This window comes from Vanessa cardui, chromosome 14 (assembly GCF_905220365.1).
Source record: "Vanessa cardui chromosome 14, ilVanCard2.1, whole genome shotgun sequence".
Lineage (NCBI taxonomy): Eukaryota > Metazoa > Arthropoda > Insecta > Lepidoptera > Nymphalidae > Vanessa > Vanessa cardui.
The window spans coordinates 9,057,827-9,080,261 of record NC_061136.1 but is presented as its reverse complement, the minus strand read 5'-3'; the positions used below and the strand labels follow the sequence as shown (position 1 = coordinate 9,080,261).

The following is a 22,435-nucleotide window of genomic DNA, read 5'->3' as shown; positions in this document are numbered from 1 at the left end:
TTTTTTTTTTTTTTTTTTTTTTTTTTTATGTTTGTTACCTCATAACTTTTTACTGGGTGGACTAATTTTGATAATTTTTTTTTTGTTTGAAAGGTAGTGCTTCCCATGGGGTCCCATTTTTTTTATTTTTTTTTCCGATGATGGTATCGATGTGAAAACGACATAAGTCTTAAATTTGCATTATGTATATGCGCGACAAATAGGTGAATAACTGAAAATCACGTTAACCAATTTTGATAATTCTTTTTTTATTATAAAATATATACTTCAAGGGTAATTTGGTGAAAGTTTGGTAAGGTTCTGAGCACAGGATCCATGACAAAGTAACGGAACGGAAGGGAACGGAACAATTCTGAGGAGCACGTTAGCGATACTCGGTCGAATCTTTTATTTATAGGTTATTGGGATATTTGAGTCACCTTCCGTAATGTGGTTATGTTTATGTAATTATCATAGTCGAATATTATAATCAACTAGCTACCCACCCCGGCTTCGCACGGGTGCAATACTGATACTAAATATACTACAGAATTTGTTTATATACGACATCACATCGCAAACTTCTAAAATTATCAGTGTTTCTTTACTATATTGTTCATGTATTATATACACAAACCTTCCCCTTGAATCACACTATCTTTTAAAAAAAACCGCATCAAAATCCGTTTCGTAGATTTAAAGATATAGGGACAGAGAAAGCGACTTTGTTTTATACTATGTAGTGATGGAACTCCTATACGGCTCGCAGTTAGGGTGCGATATGGGGCAGAATTTCTTACTATCTTTAATCAAATTTTGTGTGTGTGATGTGATGTCATATGATGACGAAATATAGTTGGTCTTTTTCAAAGTTTTTTTGCTGAGTTCGATTACAGCTCTTTCGAGGAATCCTTGTAGTTTACGCCGCGTGACGTATTAAATCCGCATTTTCGAAAGTCTATTTTTGCTTTATTCGCAAGTTTCCTTTGAAATTGTCCTCGAAGTAGTTTCTGACTCATATAAACGGAACGCTTAATCTATCCATATTAAAAAAAAATAGTTAGTCAACATCAGCTTCACTTAAAATCAAAAAATAAATAAAATTTTAACAAAAAGAAAAACCGACTTCAAACAAAACACTATTTTAAAACAAATGAATATGTACGAAAAAGTAATAAAAATAATTGCGTATTCAACATATTTTTTAGAGTCTTCCTAAGTTAAATGAAATGAAAAATATTAGACTACTTAAAAGTCGATTAACGATTATATCATGTAGTTATAATTATTGTTATATTTGGAGTCGGTGTCAGCCAATAAAACCCTACAGTATAACTATCAAAAAACAATACGAGAATACTTTAACAAATATGTTTTTTACAAATTACCTTTTACACAATAATATACTGGATCAATCAAGGGGCTCTTATCGCTTCTTTCTTTTGATTGTTGGGGCAAGGGCACCGTGGCTGACACCGGCTCCAAATATACCAATAACTATAACTACATGATATAATCGTTAATCGACTTTTAAGTAGTCTAATATTTTTCATTTCATTTAACTTAGGAAGACTCTAAAAAATATGTTGAATACGCAATTATTTTTATTACTTTTTCGTACATATTCATTTGTTTTAAAATAGTGTTTTGTTTGAAGTCGGTTTTTCTTTTTGTTAAAATTTTATTTATTCAATAGGACTACTGACCTTTATGTTATTGATAGAACTTCTAGAAAGATTACAGACTTTTAAAATCGGTTTAATGTATATCTAAGGCAAAGTGATACCTCCTGAATCCACTACTTAACGGAAAAGCCGTAAAGTGTCGATTTATAATTTATGGTATTTAATTTTCACACACTCATTTGGTTAAATAAATCATATGCAAGCAAGAAAAAAGGATGATAGCATTTTCCCTTAAAAATTGTTGATGCGTGTTACAAGCAGTCTTCATTTTGGTTTTCGGGATTCGCTCCTTTTTGTATCAATGTATTCTTCTTTATTGAATATTTATTTCTAGATTTTTTTTCCTTAGAAGAAGAAACGTGAAGGAAGTTTTAGGAGAGTAAGTGTCAATGCAGTGAAGCTTCTTCTTTACGAACAAATATGTACATATCATACATAATAATAATTAACCAATAAAAATAACAACGGTATTTTTAGGGATTACTTTGTTTGTAAATATAAAGTCTGTCATTTACCATATAAGCGATATTCATAGTAGTAGATATACAAATTCTGGATTAGAAATTGCAAATTTATATCTCATTTAAAATCAGCTACATTATATGCAGCTAGATTATTAAATAAAAATGTTTCTAAATGCGTTATTGATTTCTCTTTTGAAACAGTTTCTGCATTAGTAGTATTTAAAACACTCAAAATTAAAAAAACTAACGACATATGGGGCATTTCGGTAAAATTCATTAATAACATCATATACGATTTTGCTCCGTATATAGCAGTAATTTTTAACAACACGGGTTCATTTCCTAAGTTATTAAAATGTAGTAATGTCTTACCACTTTTTAAGAATGGTAATAGAAGCGATCCCAGTAATTACAGACCTCAGAATCTCAATATATCTTTAAGTAAAATTGTCGAAAAAATCATTTTAAATCAACTTCTTATCCATTTCGGTACAAATAATATTTTTCATAGTGAGCAATTTGGTTTTACAAGAGGTCGATCAACAACTGATGCGGGAATTGCGCTTCTTAAACATATTTACGATGCTTGGGAAAAATCACAGCAAAAGGGGAAAATAAAGCATTTGATTGTGTAGAACACGGGACGCTTCTTTATAACCTCAAATATTACGGTGTTAAAGGTAAGACTCTTGATCTCATTGCTTCATACTTAAGTCAAAGAATCCAGCAAGTTTTCATTAATGGAATAAAGTCTTCTGGATCTACGTTGAAAATGGGTGTTCCACAAGGTTCGATTTTGGGTTCCTTTCTATTTCTAGTATAAATAAATGATCTTCCTTTCTATCTTAAAGGTATTTATGATATAGTATTGTTTCCTGACGATACTTCACTGATTTTTAAGGTCGACAGGAAAAAAACTGACTATGACGATGTGAACGGTGCCTTATCACAGATACACGATTGGTTTAAGGTAAATAATTTGGTTTTGAATGCTCAAAAAACAAAATGTGTAGTTTTTACCTTACCCAATGTTAGAAAGCAAGATTATAATATATCTTTAAGCGGTGGCCGGCTTGATGTAGCCGATACGACGGTGTTCTTGGGAATAGAGTTGGATTCCAGACTTCAGTGGAGTCCCTATTTATCATCCCTAGCAGGAGAACTCAGCTCCGCAGCAAACGCTGTTAGAAAAGTTAGACTCGTTTGGTTTATTTTGGTTATTTCCACAGTATTATGTTATATGGCATATTACTTTGGGTAACGCTGCAGATATTGAATCTGTCTTTATTTTACAAAAGAGAGCAATCCGGTCTATTTATAATCTTGGAGCTAGAGACTCTCTTCGGGATGTTTTTAACAAAGTAGGAATACTCACTGTTGCGTCGAAATATATTTACAACAATATTATGTATATTCACGGTAGCATTGAACACTTTGATAAAATCAATGATAATCATTGTATATGCACTAGGAATAACCTAGTACATATACAATGATAAATGGATAAGATTATAACGCCAAGTTTCCGACTCCGCAAAGTCAAAAAATTTTTTTTGGGGCAAGGTATCCGTTTCTGTAATAAAATTCGTTTTTTTGATGTTTTTTGATGCTACAACAATAAAAGTTGTTTGTATCATCAAAAATTGTTTATCTAGAATATTTTGCTCTTACCCTGCATGAATGTCAATACAAAAAATATTTTTCTATAACTGAAAGAACGGTAACCATATGGATGGATATGACACGTGAATGCTACGGTTACTAAAACGGTTATGCATGGATGGACGTGATATGCGGTTGCAGGGCCGGATGAAACACGTCGGGGTCACCTTATCCCTTTCTAGTTTCCTAATATAAATAATATACTATTGTGCCACGAATCAATTTATTTATAAAATGTATTTTATTTGTTGTTGATACTTGATGTTGTATTACGAAGATAAGTCAAATTTATATAGTGAGTAAAATATTGCTTGTACTTGAATAGTCAAATAAAAGCAATATTGGACTTCAAACTTTATTGTCCCAACATTTGGTTAATGCGCGATTTAAAATACGGCAATGCGCTATTGATACTTTCGAGTGGGTTCTGTATCTGAATATGAGACGATGTAGTGGGCAGAATCCTTGATGTGTGAAATTCAATCTAACGACAAAGTACAAGCTGTAGATGCACACAAGGTGATTTTCGCAAGGTTGCCTTCTCTTATTTCTGAGTAAAGAATAAAATTGGAAAAATAAAATTATTTAAAATAGTATTTATGTTCTTTTCTAATTATATATTCTTTGTTTAAAGTCGTTTTATACTGGTCTCAATATATTTTTCTATAAAAGGAATCTATTGTACGTTACGTCATTATAGTGACAAGCACTTTTCATTTTGACTTTGATGTTTGACTTTTGATTTTTACTTCAAATGTAAAAAATGTAATGAAAATTGAAATGTCATAATAATATAATTTATTTACTTACAAAGAAAATTTTATAAAAATACTTCTTGATAATATTACTTTATAATGGCTGATTATTATCACGAGATGGGATGGAGAGAACTAGGAGATGGTGAGCAACCTAATCATCTACTTCATATGGCAAGGTTCTTGATTGATTGTGGACTATATGAGGATAACTTTACAGGAGAATGGCCTAGGTATTTTCTATTTTAAGTTTTTTGTTTAACATATTGTCCATAAATATAAACAAAGGCGAAACATAACAAGTTACTCATAGTATGGTAGCTGGTAAGTCATATTTTCTGAGGTACTAGCAAACCTTTGCTACATATACAAACTGTGTTGAGTATCATTGGCTTAATGGTTTTTACTCTTATCTAGTTATTAGACATTGAAAACTCAAGTATTTTAACTCATAAATGAATGAATCGAAAATTTTCAATTATTGTTCTATTAAAATATTAACTTAACAATCTTTCAACTCTATGAAAGTATAATTTTTTTTAATATTGTTTTCTAGACTACCACCAGCTGCATCAAAAGAGGCTGTTAAGAACTTAAAAGAAGTTGTGATAGAAGAAGTCAGTGAACAGAACTGTCCAATATGCCTAAAGAAATTCCGCATAAATGAGAAAGCTAAGGAAATGCCATGTCAGCATTTATTTCATGAAAAATGCATTATAACATGGCTAAATCAGGTATGCATTAATACAAAATAGTCAAAAATAAATTATATCAAATAAAAAAACTTAAACAAAAACCAGTCATCAAATAATAAATAAAATGTGGTGTGCTATGGGCCCATATAAACTTGATCCTGAATAGAAATTGAAAATATCATTTGCATGCTATTAAGGTATTATTACAAATGCCAAAAACTTGAGCACTAAGTTACTAAAAAATCTTTTATTTTAAAAATTTTATTCCTACATTGTTCATAAAACTGGGTATGGTTATTTCTTAATGCTATTAGCATGTAGTCTGTTAGGAGACACAATTTTCATGTCTCCTTTGAATTACCATTACTAAGATAAGTCATGAATATTATTGGACATATAAAACATAGACCATATTTTTTCAGACAAATTCATGTCCATTTTGCCGTTATGAGTTGCCAACAGATGATGAAGGTTATGAAGCGTTCAAAAAGGAAAAGAAGAGAGCAGAGCAAAGAAAAGAGGACATAGAGACTCTTCACAATTCCATGTTTAGTTGATTACGAATGTTGTATACATATAAATTGCTAATTTTTAATTATAAATTGGAGTGGTTTTATATACTTGCTAATAAAATTCCAGAAAACATACCTGATATTACACAGCTTACATTTTTTTTATCAAATAAATTGTTTTATTATAAATTAATATTATATGTTATTTAGTTGATACCTCAGTATTTATTTCTAAATAAGCTTGTATAATCTGTCAAATTTGCAAGGGTTAAATTTAATGTGTCATTTAAAAAAGGTAGGTACATGGAATAAATAATTTTGTTTAAGTCATGGTTATTGTTATTAAATCTATATTTTATGTACCCTACATTTATGAATTTTTATTTTCAGCAATTCAATTTAACATTTCAATTTTAATTTTATGTTTTAAAATACAAAGTTTCAAAGATTTAATTTTTATATTTTATGATTGATTAAATATACAATTCTATTTCTAATGATGTGGTCTCAATTCGGCTATTTAAAGTGTCTAAAATGTACTATCAATGACCCTTACTTTTGTTGGTCAGAATATAAACAATGAACAGGTGCATGTTTTATATAATACCAGTTTTTGCCTTCTTACTTCAATTCAAGCTTATTTCTAGTATTTTTTATATAAAATTACGTATCGCAGAAAATCCATCGCTGGATAATTTTATATAAAATTAATAAAAAATACGCTTCAGGGGTTTATGAAAGTGCAACAGACAAACAAAGTTACTTTCGCATTTCTATGTAATGTTTTATGTTTTAATATTTTTTAAATGATTTGGCAAATAAGTTGCATTGTAGGTATTTTGGGTCTTTTAGTGCCATAAATGAACCAGAGTCAGATATATATTTTCAAATAAATTCTAGTGTGAATTGAACTTAATCCATAACCAACTAATTTTAAAATCACTAGACATTTTACTCAAAATAATGTCATATTTCGAACTAAATTTGACAATTTAAAAGTGAAAGGAAAATTATTTGTAAAAATATAAAAAAAACTGAAAATGAGTCGCAATAAAAGGTATGTTTTTTAATAATACGAAGAGTATATTATAATATACTCTATATAGAGTATAACATAATTTATTATAGTTGGAAAACTCACAAAGATGATATATTTCTATGTTATTAAAATTCACATATTAATTTATATTTTTCAGATTATGCAAGTGTCCCCCAAAACTACAACAAGTTTGCAAGCACGCTAAAATAACTGAGTGTAAAGATGTATCAGAAATAATTGAAGCTCTAACTTATCAAGCTGAAAGTAAATAGTGCTTTTATATTAAAACTTAATACCATCAACCGCTTAAAACTTTTCCGTAAACGTATCGCAAAAAATCCATCGCTGGATATCACGCGATACCTTGAAAAGGCACAAATTTAGACAACATACGACACACTATAATATTAATTGTAACGGAATAAGACTATTTATATATTAGATAGACAAATATAAAGAATATTTTAAAATCACAGTATTAACATGTAAATCTTAATTCTTTTTACAAGGGGAGGTTTATAATTCTTTGTTAGTAACGCGTTACCTACTTTCGTCCTTTCTTCCTTCTTTAAAATATTGCCTGCAAGTACATTTCAACTAAAAACAAGTAAAAGTTATGTAGGTTGATGCTTTTATTGAATGTTATTAATTGTTTTATTATCTCGCTTAATTTGTTTTTGCAGCTATATTTATATTCCAGTTAACGGGTCAACATTACGTATACCTACATAAACTTTCTATAATATGTATCAATGATTATCTCAAGTCCATTGTTTATTAAGTACATCACAAAGAAAAAGTAAAAACTAACAATTTATTTGTTATTTATAAATTAAAAAAATGAATATAATTACCAATGTGATCTCGTAACTGATTACGTCTTAACGAAAAATAAAAAAACACGATCAGTGTGTCTTCGTCAGTCAGTATGTCAATGTTATTTTTATCTGAGACCAACGTGCTAACTATTACCTATATAGTAGGTACCTTTATTTGCAATTGCTTCCATTTACTTATTTTAACCCTGAGCAAGAAGAGAGATTTATTATATTTTATGGGAGTGTGCACTTTTACAATCGAAATTTCCATTTTAAATTAAAAGGTCAACAATTCTTAACTAATATTGTCTGCTTCAGGTTCAAAAAAATACCAGAAAGTTAAAACTCCGCATTTTAAAACCAAACCATTCAAGCCACGACATTATAAGGATACCTGTGTTCCAATGGTTCCATCAATGCATACGAGGTAAAGTATAGTTGAATATTGATTTATATAGTACCTATACGACCTTAATAAACTAGGGTTAATTTTTATGGTACTTGTATAATATTTTGATTTATTAATTTCAGATTAAAGTACATTGGTCATTGTTCCCTTGAACCGCAAAAGGATTCAGATATGAAATCGAGGTAAACTTAATTTGTAACTTATAATAGCTGTACCCTAATTAGTAAGACCTGATGGTATTTGGTCACCAACGCCCGAATACATTGACATTACAATGCCGTTGTAAAAAGCGGTTCTCATAAAGAAGACGGCAGCTGACGATAAAGTTCCCATATCGTATGTTAGACAGACACGAAAGGAGACTTAAAAGGTGGGAATAGATTACAACTCATATCGGCTCAGACGTAAAGATCGCCAACAAAGCGGGCAGAACATGTCATAAATACGTTCGCGACGTAACTCCGATTTAAAATCAAAGATACCCCCTTTGCGATTTAAAACAATTATCCACATAATCCACCAGTCATCTTTCCATACCATCATGGAAATTAGGACTCAATAACACCATTCTTATGTATTGGCTAATAGTGCCTTCCAAAAAGCGGCAAAAAATAGTTCGATCGCCGTACCATTATTAACATGGGCTGGGAACAGCCACAACATACACAACAGTTATCTTGAATGAATAGATCACCAGGATACAAAAAGACGACTCACATAATCGGAAACTTTGATGAGGACGTTTAAGTAGTAGTTCACTACTAAAGATCTGAAAGACCACATAACACACTGATTTAACTAAAAACCCAAATGGTACGAACTATAAACCAAAATGGTACGGCTTTCGACTGACAATCGACGAAACCCTCGTTAACCACTGAGGGGCCCTAGGCCCTAACGACTGTCTGGAGCTGGTGAGGTGTTCCTCATTGGGAATATACACACACATACACATACACATACACACATAGACACACACACATACACATTCATATACATATATATATACATGTATAATAAAAATAATGTTGGGTTCCAGACGGGCATATGAATTTGAGTCGTCAGAAGAGGAAGATGCAGGCGGTATTCTAAAGAAAAAAAAAAAGAAGGAAAAGTACAAAAAGAAGGTCCGGTATTTCGACCTTTTGCCTGGTGATGTGATGCTCCCCACACCCGTTCCAGTGATTAAACATTCAGCATCTGATAAGTCAATTTTTAATGTAAGCATGTTATTTATTTTCATTGTAGATTTATTTTAATGCTTATATTATTATATTTTAAAACGGCAGCATGAGGCCAACCCGGCTTCGGTCCTCCACAGAGCCCTTTCTTTTTAGCCTCGATCGGGTGTTAAAAGATAAGCAGACATTAAAGAAAATGTCTTTAATCCTATAATGATATGTTATTTGGACTTCCAATAGACTATACATAATATGTAAGCATCTGGAATAGCTAGTAAAGTAAAATCTGGAAAATATACAACTTTTATGGCAACGAAATACCTTAATTTAACACTTAAAACTGAATGAAAATGACATTTATATATTAAGATATTTCATGTTTAATTAAACCCTAAAGGTGCCGAGTCCTAAAACTAGCGGTGAAGTAATCCAAGCCCAGAAAGCTACTGTAACTTCGGAAGATCATAAACCACCTATACCACCTGCATCAGGTTACGAGTAAGTCTTCGGCCATTTCTTTATAATACTTTCTGAGATATAAACGAATAACAGGATTATTCTTCTGTATCTTTTTAAATTAAAGATTCTTCCAAAATCTTGATCGTAATACAGGATGATATACATATGTAACATGGCCACACATTCAGCGATAAAACATACCGTAAGATTTAATTTTATTTAAAATCGTGTTATTATTATTTAAAATGAATTAATTTTTTTTATTAAATTTTCGATTTTGTGTTATTTTTTATCAGATTGTTCAAACCACATAGCGGTATAATAGTAAACAAAGAAAAATCTTTTGCGCCCGACGTAGTATTCATGCCCGGTCCAAGAAACATAGCAAGGTAAGATTATTTAAATACTACCCCGGTACATCAGTTCACTTAACGAAGTAATTACATACCTATACGCCAATTTATCTGGGAGAGATTCATTTTGAACCTGTTAATAAGATATTCTGCATGTAACAAATAAGACGATTTATTTGGATGAAGTCATCTTGGTGCTAACATTTAATTACTTTATTTTTACAGCGATAAAGAAAAGAATAAGTCATGTCGTAAAGGCGGGTCAGTTCATATCATATTTTATAGTAAATATTTTTTATAATATTCATGTTTACATTTCTATTCATTTATTTCCAGAATATGTTATAGAAAATCATGTCATAAAAGGAAATGTCGGTGAGTATATTGTTTTGCTTTAAATTATTAATTTTGACTCCGTTATTGCATGTATAAAAATTTGGCTATCTGTATACTTATATATTTATAAGTAGGTACTCTAAAATAAATATTAATATTTTAGCGATTAGGTATATGTAATCTATTCTTTGTCGTGCATTTACAGAAAGTACGCAGCTTTAAGAAATCGTAAAAATAAAAGACAATCAAGGAGGTAAAACACTGTTACATTTTTAATATTATTTCTAGATCCTAGATCCCTAGACCCTTATTCATGTATATGAGGCACTATATATACATACTAGTGGTCGTCCGCGGCTTCGCACGCATTTTAGGGTGTTGGTTGTCACTTGTCTGGCAAAAAAAGTGGAGTGTGTCCTTTCTCGGAGTTTAAGTATGCTTCATTCCAAATTTCAACAAATTCGGTTCAGTCAGCGAAAGCAGTGTCGGATTTACCAATAGGCTAAGTAGGCTGGAGCCTAGGGCGGCAAATTTAGTCCAAATTTATCTTACAGAAATGAAAAACAACTTTAATTATTTGTAGGTATACACATTACGTTGTAATCCTTATACTCGTCACTACATAGCGTGTTGGAAAAATAATCTAGTAACTGACAGAAATATTATCTATACTCCAGCCACATTCGATCTGGAATTTTAGTAAACAAACCATGTGTCATCATAATTAGGTTTGATACACTCTTAATAAAAAATAATTATTATTATAAGTACAACTATATTCATTATAAAACAATTTCCTGTTTAAACACAAAAAAAATAATTTAATACAGAATCCAAAAATTTTAATTAGCCGGTCAATACATAATTTATATGAAAATTAGCTTAAAATAAAAGTTTAAATTTTTTTAATTACCACTATAATATTACTACAAAACTAACAACCCTATATTTTAATACTGACGTAACGAAATCGCAGGTTTGTAACATTTGGGGTGTTTTTTAAGCAATTTAGGAAGGTATATAATAGCGATACAGGCTCTTCGTAATTGGTGGTGTATATTTTTAGTCGTATTATGATGGTAGTATAACCACAACAGGTTAAGAATGTTAACATTACACACAACGTTTCATTACACATAGATTAAAAAAAAGACATCTTGTTTTGGCTAGCATAAATATAGCACTAAAATCACTGTTTCAAATTAATCTTAATAAGTCCTGTCGTTTGGGAGGCGATAGATAAAGATAATAAAGCGAATTATATAACTACGAGGTAATTTCTGATATCATTTTAAAATTGGAGGTATTATTTTTGAGATCTACATTATTCCAGATGATCATAAGTATTATAATTATAACCAAGAATGCGCTTAGTCCTTTGTCTTAAATATTTTATTAATAATCATCTAATTTAATTTTTATTAACATCAAAAATAATTGTTGTACCTATTTCTAAAAATGTTTTGAGCATCTGCCTGACGTTGGTTGCTAAGCAACGCTTTGTTATTAAACATTCCACATCGAATTTGGCTGGAGTATAGTTTATAATCATACCAGGCCCGCCGCTACCTGTTTTGTCGCCCGCGTGCAATACTTATTATGCCAACCTTTTTTTGCTGCAAAACGCAGGGGCAGGAGGAATAACCATAAAAAAACCAGCGGTATCCTCCCTCTCCGTCTTTTCGAGGGACGTCACGAGATCGTTTGTGACGTCCTGACCGTAGGCTCACCTCTGCGGGGGTCCACTCCCTAGGGATTACTCAGAGTACAGAGACCCCTAACCCCGGTACACTTATGGCGGGAGGTGAAGATGTCCATAGCGACGACACCTTCTCCCAGTCTTCTTCGGCTAAGCGAGTCACTAGCACCGTTCCCACGCTCCCGTAAGATGAGAGGCTTGTTACCAGCATTGAGGGAGTCCACCCAAATGGATGCATTATACAATGCCATAGAGCGCACGCAGGCAAGGTGTTTCCGGTTCTCCTACGTTAGCATTGATGAGCTTCAAAATGAGTTGGACAAAATGTTGTCCGAGGCTCTTGGAGGGCGATAGACGCTCCTCGAGGGGACCTTAGCGAGGACCGTGGATTAGGAGGGCCTCCGTTTTAGTTACAGAGACCCTCAAGTCCCGCATCTCAATTTGGTCCACCGTGAGCGACACTCCTACCTCACCAAGACCTAGGGCCGCCTTCTGTAAGGTTCGCCCCGTTGCCGTGATGAGGGCGTCGTCTGCGTAGGACAATACTTCCATCCCCGGCAAGGTCAGTGCCCGCAGGAGCCACTCAAAACCAACGTTCCACAGTATTGGACCGAGAACCGACGCAGCTTCTTAGACGCCGGACAAGCATCCTCCCAAAGGATCACCCGATCCTGGAGGTAAGCTCCAACGGCCTTCTGACATAGGAAGGCAACTTGTGATATCGAAGTACATCCCCTAAACAGAACTACGGCGAGCTTGAAGTTCAGCGAAGATCTCCTGATGATAAGTAAAAATATAAAATATAAAACGCCAAAATGTATAAATGTAAAATATAAAAGGCCATCATTACAACATCCATGGGCAACTGTGAGCCCGTGGATCTTGTAAATTAAAGTAAAAAATAAGAAAGGTAGACTATTGAAGACGTTCGCCAAGTTTGGTTATACCGCTAGGACTACGTTCCCTTGCGCAACTTCATCCTCCGTTGTCCGGGTCTTCAGGGTCTTTTAGGGCATCGATGGTTGAGTGATTCGCTCTGTTTCCCGAAAATAGCTCTCTTACCAGTTGCAGAAGATATGGCGGTATGATTCCGTAACAGAAGCGCCGTGTGTCCGGAACTTCCCTCGTAAACCACGATAGGGGCGCCTGGGACCCTGTTCAAGCCCATTAAAAGCTCTTCTTTTGCTCTTTGCTTTTCTAAAGCCTTTTTCAATTGGCGATGTGCGGCCTACAGCTGTCCCTCTAAGTTTGCTTTGAGCCCGTTGCGCCTGCGACAGCGAACGTATGACCTCTGCGCCCGGTTCGACGTCTACCGTAGCTCTGCTATTTCCAGGTACCACCAACATAACTGACTGCGCGATACCCTTCAAGCCGCCCTACGGCAACGCCCTACTACAAAAGTAACTGATACCTAGTCTACCAATTGAGAAGGAAGCTTAAAGGGGATTCTCCTAACTTCGACATTACTGTTTTTCATAGGATAACAGACGACGGACTTTTAACTTCACTCAGTACAATATTTTCCATGCTTTGAATAATTTATTTTACTTAAGGATTTGTGGGAATTATAATAATGACTTGAATGAGGTACGTGATGTATTGCTCAATTTGCCGCCCCCTGGACGTGCCGCCCGCGTGCGGTGCACGCGTCGCACACCCGCTTACGGCGGCCCTGAGTCATACTAATAACGGGAAAAAGCCGATGTAATGAGGACGATAGAACACGAATCATAAATGTTGCAAAAAAAAAGTAGGGGCGGCAAAAATTTAATAGCCTACTAGCCGCAGATTTGTAAATCCACCACTGAGCGAAAGACAGACAGAGTTCCTTTCGCATATATATAATATTATTGCATAGTACTTACAACATAAATGTAACTATGTAAGTAAATTATTAAAAACGAGCATTATTAACACGTAGTGTCGCTAATTTTTGGCAGCATTCTTCGCTCTGGCGCTAATGTCCTCTGGTTTTTTGAACCCTTAAACAGTTTCTAGTGTTAGGAATCAAGACACGACATACAGACACCCCAGTATCCTTTGTCCTATGTCTTCTCGAGTTAATTATTGAATAATGTTCATCGTCTGTTTTGGTCAATCAAATAGTCATTGGAAATCAATCGAACGTCGGAGTCGAAATATATAACATCATTTTGATTTGTTACATAACAATAATTTATTTGAGATCTTTCAGGGAGATCCAAGGGGGAAAGGCAAGGTCCAGAAGTACTCAGAGACATTTAAAGGATGACGATTCCGTTTGTGGTCTTGACGATATACCAAAACCTGAACACGTGAGTTTTATCATTTAGATTTTACCTTCCATTTCTATCAATATAAAGAGATTACCTAAAATAATAAAATTGATTATTGTAAATATTTGTCATGTAGAATGTAAGAGTTCTTAAATGTCGTCACAATAAGATATTAAATATTAAGTACTTTATTTTTGTATGTTATATACAAAAAACATTTACTTATGTATATATAGTCAATATTGTACTATCAAATTAAACATATAGTAGACATAATAGCAGCATTTTAGTTCACATTAGCTTTAAAAGGTTTTGTAAGACATGGTCTAATACATATTATGCTGAATAAGTGATTAGCTTCTTTTGATATTACTTAAAGTACCCATGTCATGATTTTAGGTCCATATACCAGCTAATCTGAAACGAGGCACTCTACAGACGCATTCTTTGACTGTGCTACCTTGCACCAAAGAACGTAAACCAGAAATTCATTACGGGATTCTGACAGGATCCTTCAACATGTACGATGCCAAATTTAGTAAGTTGAATTCACAGCTGCAATTTGCCCAGAATTTTATCACAACACAGAATATCAAAAGTTATACTTAACATTTATTGCGACACATTTGAGTGAAAAACAATTAAATTATTCTTAGGTGGTAGGTCTAAAGGAAGACAAGCTCTTACAATGAGTGTAATGGCATATTGTTTAGCATTTCATTATCATCCAAAACAATGGACTATGAAATTGGTGGACAATTTGATCGACGCTGGTGATCAATGGTAATTTTTTTATAAATTATATATCTGCGAAGACTGAATATTTTCAATGATTTCTTATCCAATTTTCATCACAGGTATATACAATGTTTGGAAAAAGTGCATGACCATTCTGCAGTTCAAGGAATGTGCGAAGTTTTACCTTTCGGGAAAAAACAAACATTAGTGTTAAATGGGAAACGCATGCAGGTCCTTCTAGGCGAGCCTGATATTGTAGGTTATTCAATGTCATTAGACCCTACTGTTTATAATTTGTGTAGAGGTCTTAAAGCGTTCTTTAAGGACAATCGGGCTGGAATATTGTTAACGAGGTATTCATACCAACATATTATATAACCTTAGACTTAATAATTTAAGATTTATCTTAATATATTTTAAATAATGATAAAACTTTTTAGGGTACTGAAAGTGGTTATATGGAAAGATAGGATATGTTATTACATATTTGACCCAGCTGGAAGGGACTCAAGGGCATATTCCAATTTTTCTAATGGTTGCTCTGCTCTTATTAATGTGAAAGACTTAGAGTCAGTAGCTGAAGTTCTTTTGGCACGAAGTGTATTGGAAGACCAAAAGTTCGTGCTAGCTTCTCTTAAAGTGTTAAAAATGGTTGATGAGAAATGCGATGAAGATTTCGAATCAGACAAGGAACTTACACAAGTGGAAAAAGCAATGATGGGGTATAGAATTTTGAATGAAAATTGTGCCATCGTCAACGCCAATATGCACTTAGGTGATAGATGTTTTGAAGATGCCAAATATCGTCAAGCGTTGACAATAGCGATAGTAGCCATGACATATGCGAAAATATCACCTCCGAATACATGGTTTTCAAAGACGCTAGATAAAATATTACGTTTAGGCAATAAATTGTACGTCGATTGTGTGTACCCAAAGGTAATGATAGATATAACCATTGATAACATACCCAATGAAATCATAGTTGGTCCATATGCATGTGAAATAATCATATACAGAGAGAGGGTTAAAGGACAATTATTCACTACAAAAGAATGCTTACTTAATATACGGACGGGCTTAGAAGAAATATTTAGCCACGAGTACAATAGTGGTATTTTAGAGTTCAATAATTATGTACTAGCAGTTTGGAGACAAAAAGATATGTACTATTTATTTGATCCATATCCAAGAACAAATGATGGGTTAAGATCATTTTCAGCTGGTAAAGCTTGTTGTTTTATGCTGTTGAATCCAGAGACAATGGCAGAAGTTTTTACAAAAAATTGGGACTATTTACCAGCCACGACGCAGTTCCACATTCACGCGTTTAAAGTACTAAAATTAAAGAAAAGAGAACCGAAGGTAATAATCATGAAATTTAACATCTCATATCTCGTATTTTGAATTTGTTAAAAACTAGCGCCCTTAATTAAATTTCAAGAGATTGTGATAAGGTGTTTTGTCTTATAATGATACATTAAAATACACGAATCAATAATTTCAGGCACAAATAGTATGTACACTGAGTGACGAGCAGTTACCTGGTATGAAGAAAATAAAGCGTAAAGTACTCCCTATGGGCCAATCTCGAGGAGACGGCGGTAAAGAGATAATCCATGACGTCTTCCCTTCGGAAGATTTTAAAGAAAGTCAGGCCGGGGTTGGTATAGAACATTGAATTATAATCAATATGAATGAGTGCACTTTCGAACTAAAATAGAATATAAGAAGTTTATCGAGTAACAAGTATTGAAACATTTTAGCCACAAGTTGACGAAGAACAAATGGGAGAAATTATTTCTTTAGTCGACAGTATTCAAGAAGATTATCTTCCACCGATACCTTTAAGATACAAAAATATACCAGCGGAGCCGCTGCAGGAAAAAATTGGTAAATTATACATTGTATTCCGGCACTACATTATGTATGTGAATTTTGTCACATAAACGGCTGGGAACGGAGTGTTTAACTAGTTATAGCATGGAATAGGTAAGCTGATTCTTTATTTTCATTCCCAATTCCACAACACTATTATTGACAAAGAAAGTCCAATAAGACCCAAACTTAAGCCTGGCCTATCAAGATCTGCCAATTTGATAAAAGATCAACTAACTACGCAGTAGATGTGATAAAGTACAGAGGTGTGCGCAAACAGAAGAACAGAACACGAGAAAAACTTAATATCTTTTGATGGGCTCTATAAAATGTTAGCGTCGATATATCAATCTCAGGATATTTGGCCTTATTTAAGTAACTGGAACAACGAGGTAGTCAACTTGCATAACTTGTATGAAGTGATAGCTAAAGTTAATACTCGTCGTCGTGGCAGTGAACCTGGACTCGCCGACGGTGTCGGTGACGCAGGTGGTCCCGCCGTGGCCGCGGCCGCGCGACAAGACGCACGAGCGGCCCGAGCCCGACCCCGAGCCCGAGCCCACGCCGCCGCCCACTCCGCCACCATCGCCGGTATTACCGCTGCTACTAACATCTACGTATTTATTTAAATAAAACTAATTATAACGGATGAATCGCGTATATTAATTATTTTTTAACATCCCGACGTTTCGAGCACTTTGCAGTGTTCGTGGTCACGGGTAGACTGCAAAGTGCTCGAAACGTCGGGATGTTAAAAAATAATTAATATACGCGATTCATCCGTTATAATTAGTTTTATTTAAATGTGTAATAATCGCGAAAATTTAAGACAACATTCTACGTATTTAATCTGACGGAATTTTATATTATTGTATACTCAGAAAAATATATTAGATATTAGGTTAATAGTTATTACTATTGTATTGTATTACGTTATGTATATGTATTGTACTACATTTAGGTACTAGTAATGTTGATAATTTTCGTATAAGCAGAAGTGTTTTTAATATCTGTTGTCTGTTAATATGTCTGATAAACATATGTAGGTATATTTGTAAACATAATTACGAAATACACTGAACCGAATAGATTTATGCCGAACCTGTGATGATTAAACGAAAGAAACGCAACGAGATATTTTTGATATTTTATACAATAATAACAATAATAAAAATTAAGTTTACTCCATTTTTGTAAGATTTTTTATTTAACAATGTACTAATCTCGTTATATATAACTAATTTAATTATGTATTTTGCAGCCACCAGAAGGAGGCCTAGAAGAGGTAAATTACACAATATAATTTTCGTTATAAAAAAGATATATATAACTTGTATCTTTTTTATGCAGATAATATATTTACGTATTGGTATATTATTTTCTATTCCTAAATATGTTAAGGAGGAAGAAGAAGGCGACGAAGAAGATGAGGAACATATGTCCAAGAAAAAGAGAGAAGAAGAAGAAAGAAAGAGGGCTGAAGAAGAAGCTCGAAGGAAAGCTGAGGAACTTCCTCCCCCATTACCACCTCCTCCGCCTTCACCACAGCCTGAACCAGAAGTACCGGTATTGTATCTTTTTAATAATAGAATCAAGTACGATTTTACAAGTTTTGGACTAAATGTATTCGTCAAATAAAAGTTAAACTATGTTCAATATTTATTAAATCAATTTGGGATCAAACATAAACCTCCTATTTTGCGGTCGTTAGTATTTAATATGACATTTTTACGAGTTTATGAAAACAGGGTTACGAAACAATGTTTTATTGTAAATTTTCAGTTGGCGCAACCGATGCAAGTTGTTGAAGATGAAATTCAAACATTGCCACCGGTTAAGGTGGATCGAGAAATATTACTTACAGAAGATGCGCAGTATCGATTTAAATTAAGGCAACTTCGCAAAAAAATGACACCGCCATTATTAGAAACCGATTTCGATTTAACAGCAGAAGAAGAACTCGAAAAACCAAGTAACTTTAAAAACTTGCCCGATAATACGCAAATAATTCGAGGAACATCTGCCATATCGGAGGGAAGTGCTATTGACGTTTTACCATTTGCGGCAATCATGGCCATTGTCACCTCCTACAAATATGCAGTGAACACGTGGACGACAGGCTTAGTTAACTTTGTAGTAGACACCGCTAATAAATTATATCAGAATAAAAAAGAAAAATTTCAACTTGCTCCAGTTCATATTATACCGAAGATTGCCATTGGGCATCAAGTAAGTTTTTGCAAGATAAGTGTTTGTTTAATGCAAAATAATTTCTAGATATTTTATTTAAATGAAAACGATAATTCCAATTTCAGAATCGTGTACCATAAGTTTATTTAAGTATATCGAAAGTATACTTAGCTTTCATTAATTTAATTGATTATGTTATTACATAATTAAGTTTATTGTCGATCAATAATTTTTTTTCATTTGTTTAAAGGCATACCATGCTACCATAGACGTGGTAGGAGAGGGGGCAACATGGCAGTTAGAGGATGTTTTGATTAGAAAATTTTTGCCTAAATATGACAGAGGAATGATAACAACGGCATCATATAGCTCTGCATTTTTTAGAAAAAACAATCTCTATTATCTATATGACGGGAGCTCTTGCAACGCGATGGGCTTACGAGAAATGAATGCTAAAGGGAAGGCATGTTTTCTTCGCTTTCGCTCGTTACACGATCTCGTGGCAAGGTAAGATATCATTTTTAGGACTTTTTTATCACATATTTCTTAAGTACGTGTTTTTAATTCGTTAATTTTTTTTCCTTTATGGGAATATTATAAAGAATTGTTATGTTCGGAAAATGTTTTCTTTTAGTATAATGAATTTTAATGAAAGGCGTAGGTATAGTATTAGATAATGTAGTATTATAATAATACTAGAACTTATGAGTGAAATATACTTTTATATTTTATTGGTTTACAGAGTTTTGTACAATAAAGATGGCAAAAGTGAAGATCAACAGTTTATACTAAGTAGAATAATAGTTAGAAGACTTTTGACTGAGCCAAGGTTAAAATTACCAGAAGACTATGACTTTGCTGCTGGAGTGCCGAAATCCAACAAGTCACGATATTCGATAGCAGAATCGGGCAAAGGATCCGAAAGAAAAAAATCATCTATTGCATCATCCAATGTAAAGAGTGAAACCGTTATAGGATATCAACAAATTGCCGGAATATACAGAATAGAAGGAACAACGTCACTTAAAGACAGAAAAGCTAGTTCCGATATAAAATCTTGTCATTTTGTGAGTTTAATCGCAATGCTAATGGCAACAATGCATCCCATACGGACATGGGACCATGTCATGGTAGATACGTGCATAGAAAAGGGGTTGGAAATTCATGCTAAAGCTACTAATTTAAGCGTTTGCGAGAAGAGGGTAATAAAAAATGTTATATTAGATGGAAAATTCGTTAATGTTAATATAAAGAAAATTATCGTTGTTAATGAAAATCAAGAAAAGAGATTAGATCAATATTTGAAAGCTGTGTTGAACAGGCTTAGGTATGTTATTATTAGATTCCCTTCTTGTAGCATGGTGATCTGTAAAACCGATGGCTATTATCATATCTTTGATCCATACCCGCCACCCGATGAAAGTAACCCAGACCAGATGATGAAGAAGAAAAAAGATTCTGCGACACCTGTAATGCCCCTAAAGTTGGGTGCTGTCGCTGGCTGGACATTGTATGATTCTATTAATTCGCTAATAAATAGAATAAACAAAGTAGTTTCCGCGCCAAATTCGCCAGAATTTTATACTTTTGAGTTAACTTCTATAAAAACTGCTCCACGCCATTCGGCACTTAACTACAGACTCAGTCCTCTTTTCAAGCCAGACGTTAATCCGAACGTGCCATACTTAAAACGAAGAAGAATTCGTCCTAATGTGGATGAAAAAATTTACTGGTTAAATATTGAGACCGTGCCTTGGTCTCGTATGAACACTGTAAATGATTTAGGGCTTGAGAGAAAAACACCTAAAACAATGTGGAAAGATTGGGATATTGAATTTCCTGGAGACCTTTATTCACTTTGGGGAACGTTACATCCTTTGGATACTAAATTTAACGAATTGCATCGCGGCAAACAATATCTGGCTACATGCGTCATTGCGCTTGTCATGACAAGAGCGTGTGACCTAAGTGCCTTTACTAGTAGCTTTTTAGACGGCATCGTCGAAGCAGGTAATGATTATCACGTAAAATGCCACGAAAAAATTGGTGGAAACCAAAATCACGAAATAAGCCTCGATGACTTGGAACCCCAATATGAAATGTATCCGTATTCGTTTACAGTTAAATTCGATAAAGTTATATTTGGTTTCGTTTATAATATTTATCCTGATAGATTCAATCTAAGCAAAGCTTTAATCTTCTTCTTCGAGAAAAATACGTTAGGAATATTAGTGAGCCCTGCGAAAAACTTAGCGTTCGGGAAGGCAAATAATTCGTATTTTATGTTCGATTGTCAAAGCTATGGCCTTCCAATATTCAGTCCGAGCCAAGGCGCCTCATATATATTAAAATGTGAAAGTCTCAACAGATTGATATACTGCATTGCTGTAACCTTGAATATTAGGCGACACGGTCAGCAATTCCATTTGTTTAGTGTAAACGTAACCCTTGCTGAAAAATCGAAATAAATGTAAAGTTATTATATTTGGTTTTTATTTAATTTATCAATATAAAATTAGGGAATTAATATTCTATATTCTGTATATTTTAGACGATGCTTGTAAATCATTATCATCAATTACAAAACTTTAAACGTGATTTATTCTGAGCTAGATATAGTTTTTTTTTTTATTAATTTTACACATATATATATTTTTTAAATATAAATTTTTATTACAACAGATTTGTAGTTATTTAAAAAACTAAATGATATTGTGTGACTACCTACCTGGATTGCGTGAATTTCATAAATGCTACAATTAATTTAACGTTGTAATTATTTTTTTAATTTTTAAAGTCACGTAACTATCGAGATATCTCAGTGATTAAAACACTTGCATTTTACCCAGGGATAGGTTCAAAACTGCAACACAAAATAATTGACTTTTCATGTCTAAGAGTTTATAATTATTCATATCACAAAGGAAAACGTAACGGAACCTGCATGTGTCAAAAGATATTCGTTACATGTATAGCCAGCGTTGCCAATCGACTTGCAATTCCCCAAATTGCGGGGAATTGCAAGTCGATCGGGGATTGTCGTATGTGGGGAAAATGAGGGGAATTTATACTTATGCGTTTTATACGAAAACGATCGGTAATTGATTGTTTACCCGTTTTTTAGTTAGCACAAAAATTGAAATTATAGTCTATGATTAGTTAGCATGGTAGTAAAAACACATCATACATAGACATTAACCATGACTCGTCTGATTCAACGAAAAAAGAAGGGTCGTCAGTAACCATGATTAGTCTGATTTGACGAAATTTACCTCGAAAATTTGATTTTATTCTTAGGAAACAAAAAACAAACATACGTAACATGACT

The 22,435-nt window shown here is 33.4% G+C and overlaps 2 protein-coding genes across 2 annotated transcripts; both read left to right on the top strand.

Annotated features, from left to right (window-relative positions):
* Positions 1-4,488: 4,488 nt before the first annotated feature.
* LOC124535356 (E3 ubiquitin-protein ligase RNF181) lies at positions 4,489-6,078 on the top strand. Its single transcript, XM_047111554.1, has 3 exons — positions 4,489-4,778; positions 5,102-5,279; positions 5,663-6,078. The coding sequence occupies exons 1-3, from the start codon at positions 4,645-4,647 to the stop codon at positions 5,795-5,797; spliced, it is 447 nt and encodes a 148-aa protein (XP_046967510.1). The 5' UTR covers positions 4,489-4,644; the 3' UTR covers positions 5,798-6,078.
* Positions 6,079-6,686: 608 nt separating this feature from the next.
* On the top strand, positions 6,687-21,589 carry LOC124535371. Its single transcript, XM_047111570.1, has 23 exons — positions 6,687-6,809; positions 6,949-7,055; positions 7,928-8,036; positions 8,141-8,200; positions 9,058-9,238; positions 9,597-9,697; positions 9,955-10,047; positions 10,237-10,272; positions 10,348-10,386; positions 10,553-10,600; positions 14,241-14,340; positions 14,701-14,839; positions 14,958-15,084; positions 15,159-15,392; positions 15,480-16,404; positions 16,547-16,702; positions 16,806-16,932; positions 17,372-17,508; positions 18,179-18,202; positions 18,319-18,483; positions 18,700-19,146; positions 19,358-19,614; positions 19,850-21,589. The coding sequence occupies exons 1-23, from the start codon at positions 6,793-6,795 to the stop codon at positions 21,573-21,575; spliced, it is 5,355 nt and encodes a 1,784-aa protein (XP_046967526.1). The 5' UTR covers positions 6,687-6,792; the 3' UTR covers positions 21,576-21,589.
* The last annotated feature ends 846 nt before the right edge of the window (positions 21,590-22,435 follow it).

Coding starts and splice junctions, on each gene's coding strand:
- LOC124535356 (XM_047111554.1), top strand. CDS start 4,645: ATGGCTGATTATTATCACGAGATGGGATGGAGAGAACTAGGAGATGGT. Junction 4,779..5,101: donor TTTACAGGAGAATGGCCTAG/GTATTTTCTATT, acceptor ATTGTTTTCTAG/ACTACCACCAGCTGCATCAA. Junction 5,280..5,662: donor TTATAACATGGCTAAATCAG/GTATGCATTAAT, acceptor ATATTTTTTCAG/ACAAATTCATGTCCATTTTG.
- LOC124535371 (XM_047111570.1), top strand. Junction 10,273..10,347: donor AAGTCATGTCGTAAAGGCGG/GTCAGTTCATAT, acceptor ATTTATTTCCAG/AATATGTTATAGAAAATCAT. Junction 17,509..18,178: donor CCACTCCGCCACCATCGCCG/GTATTACCGCTG, acceptor TGTATTTTGCAG/CCACCAGAAGGAGGCCTAGA.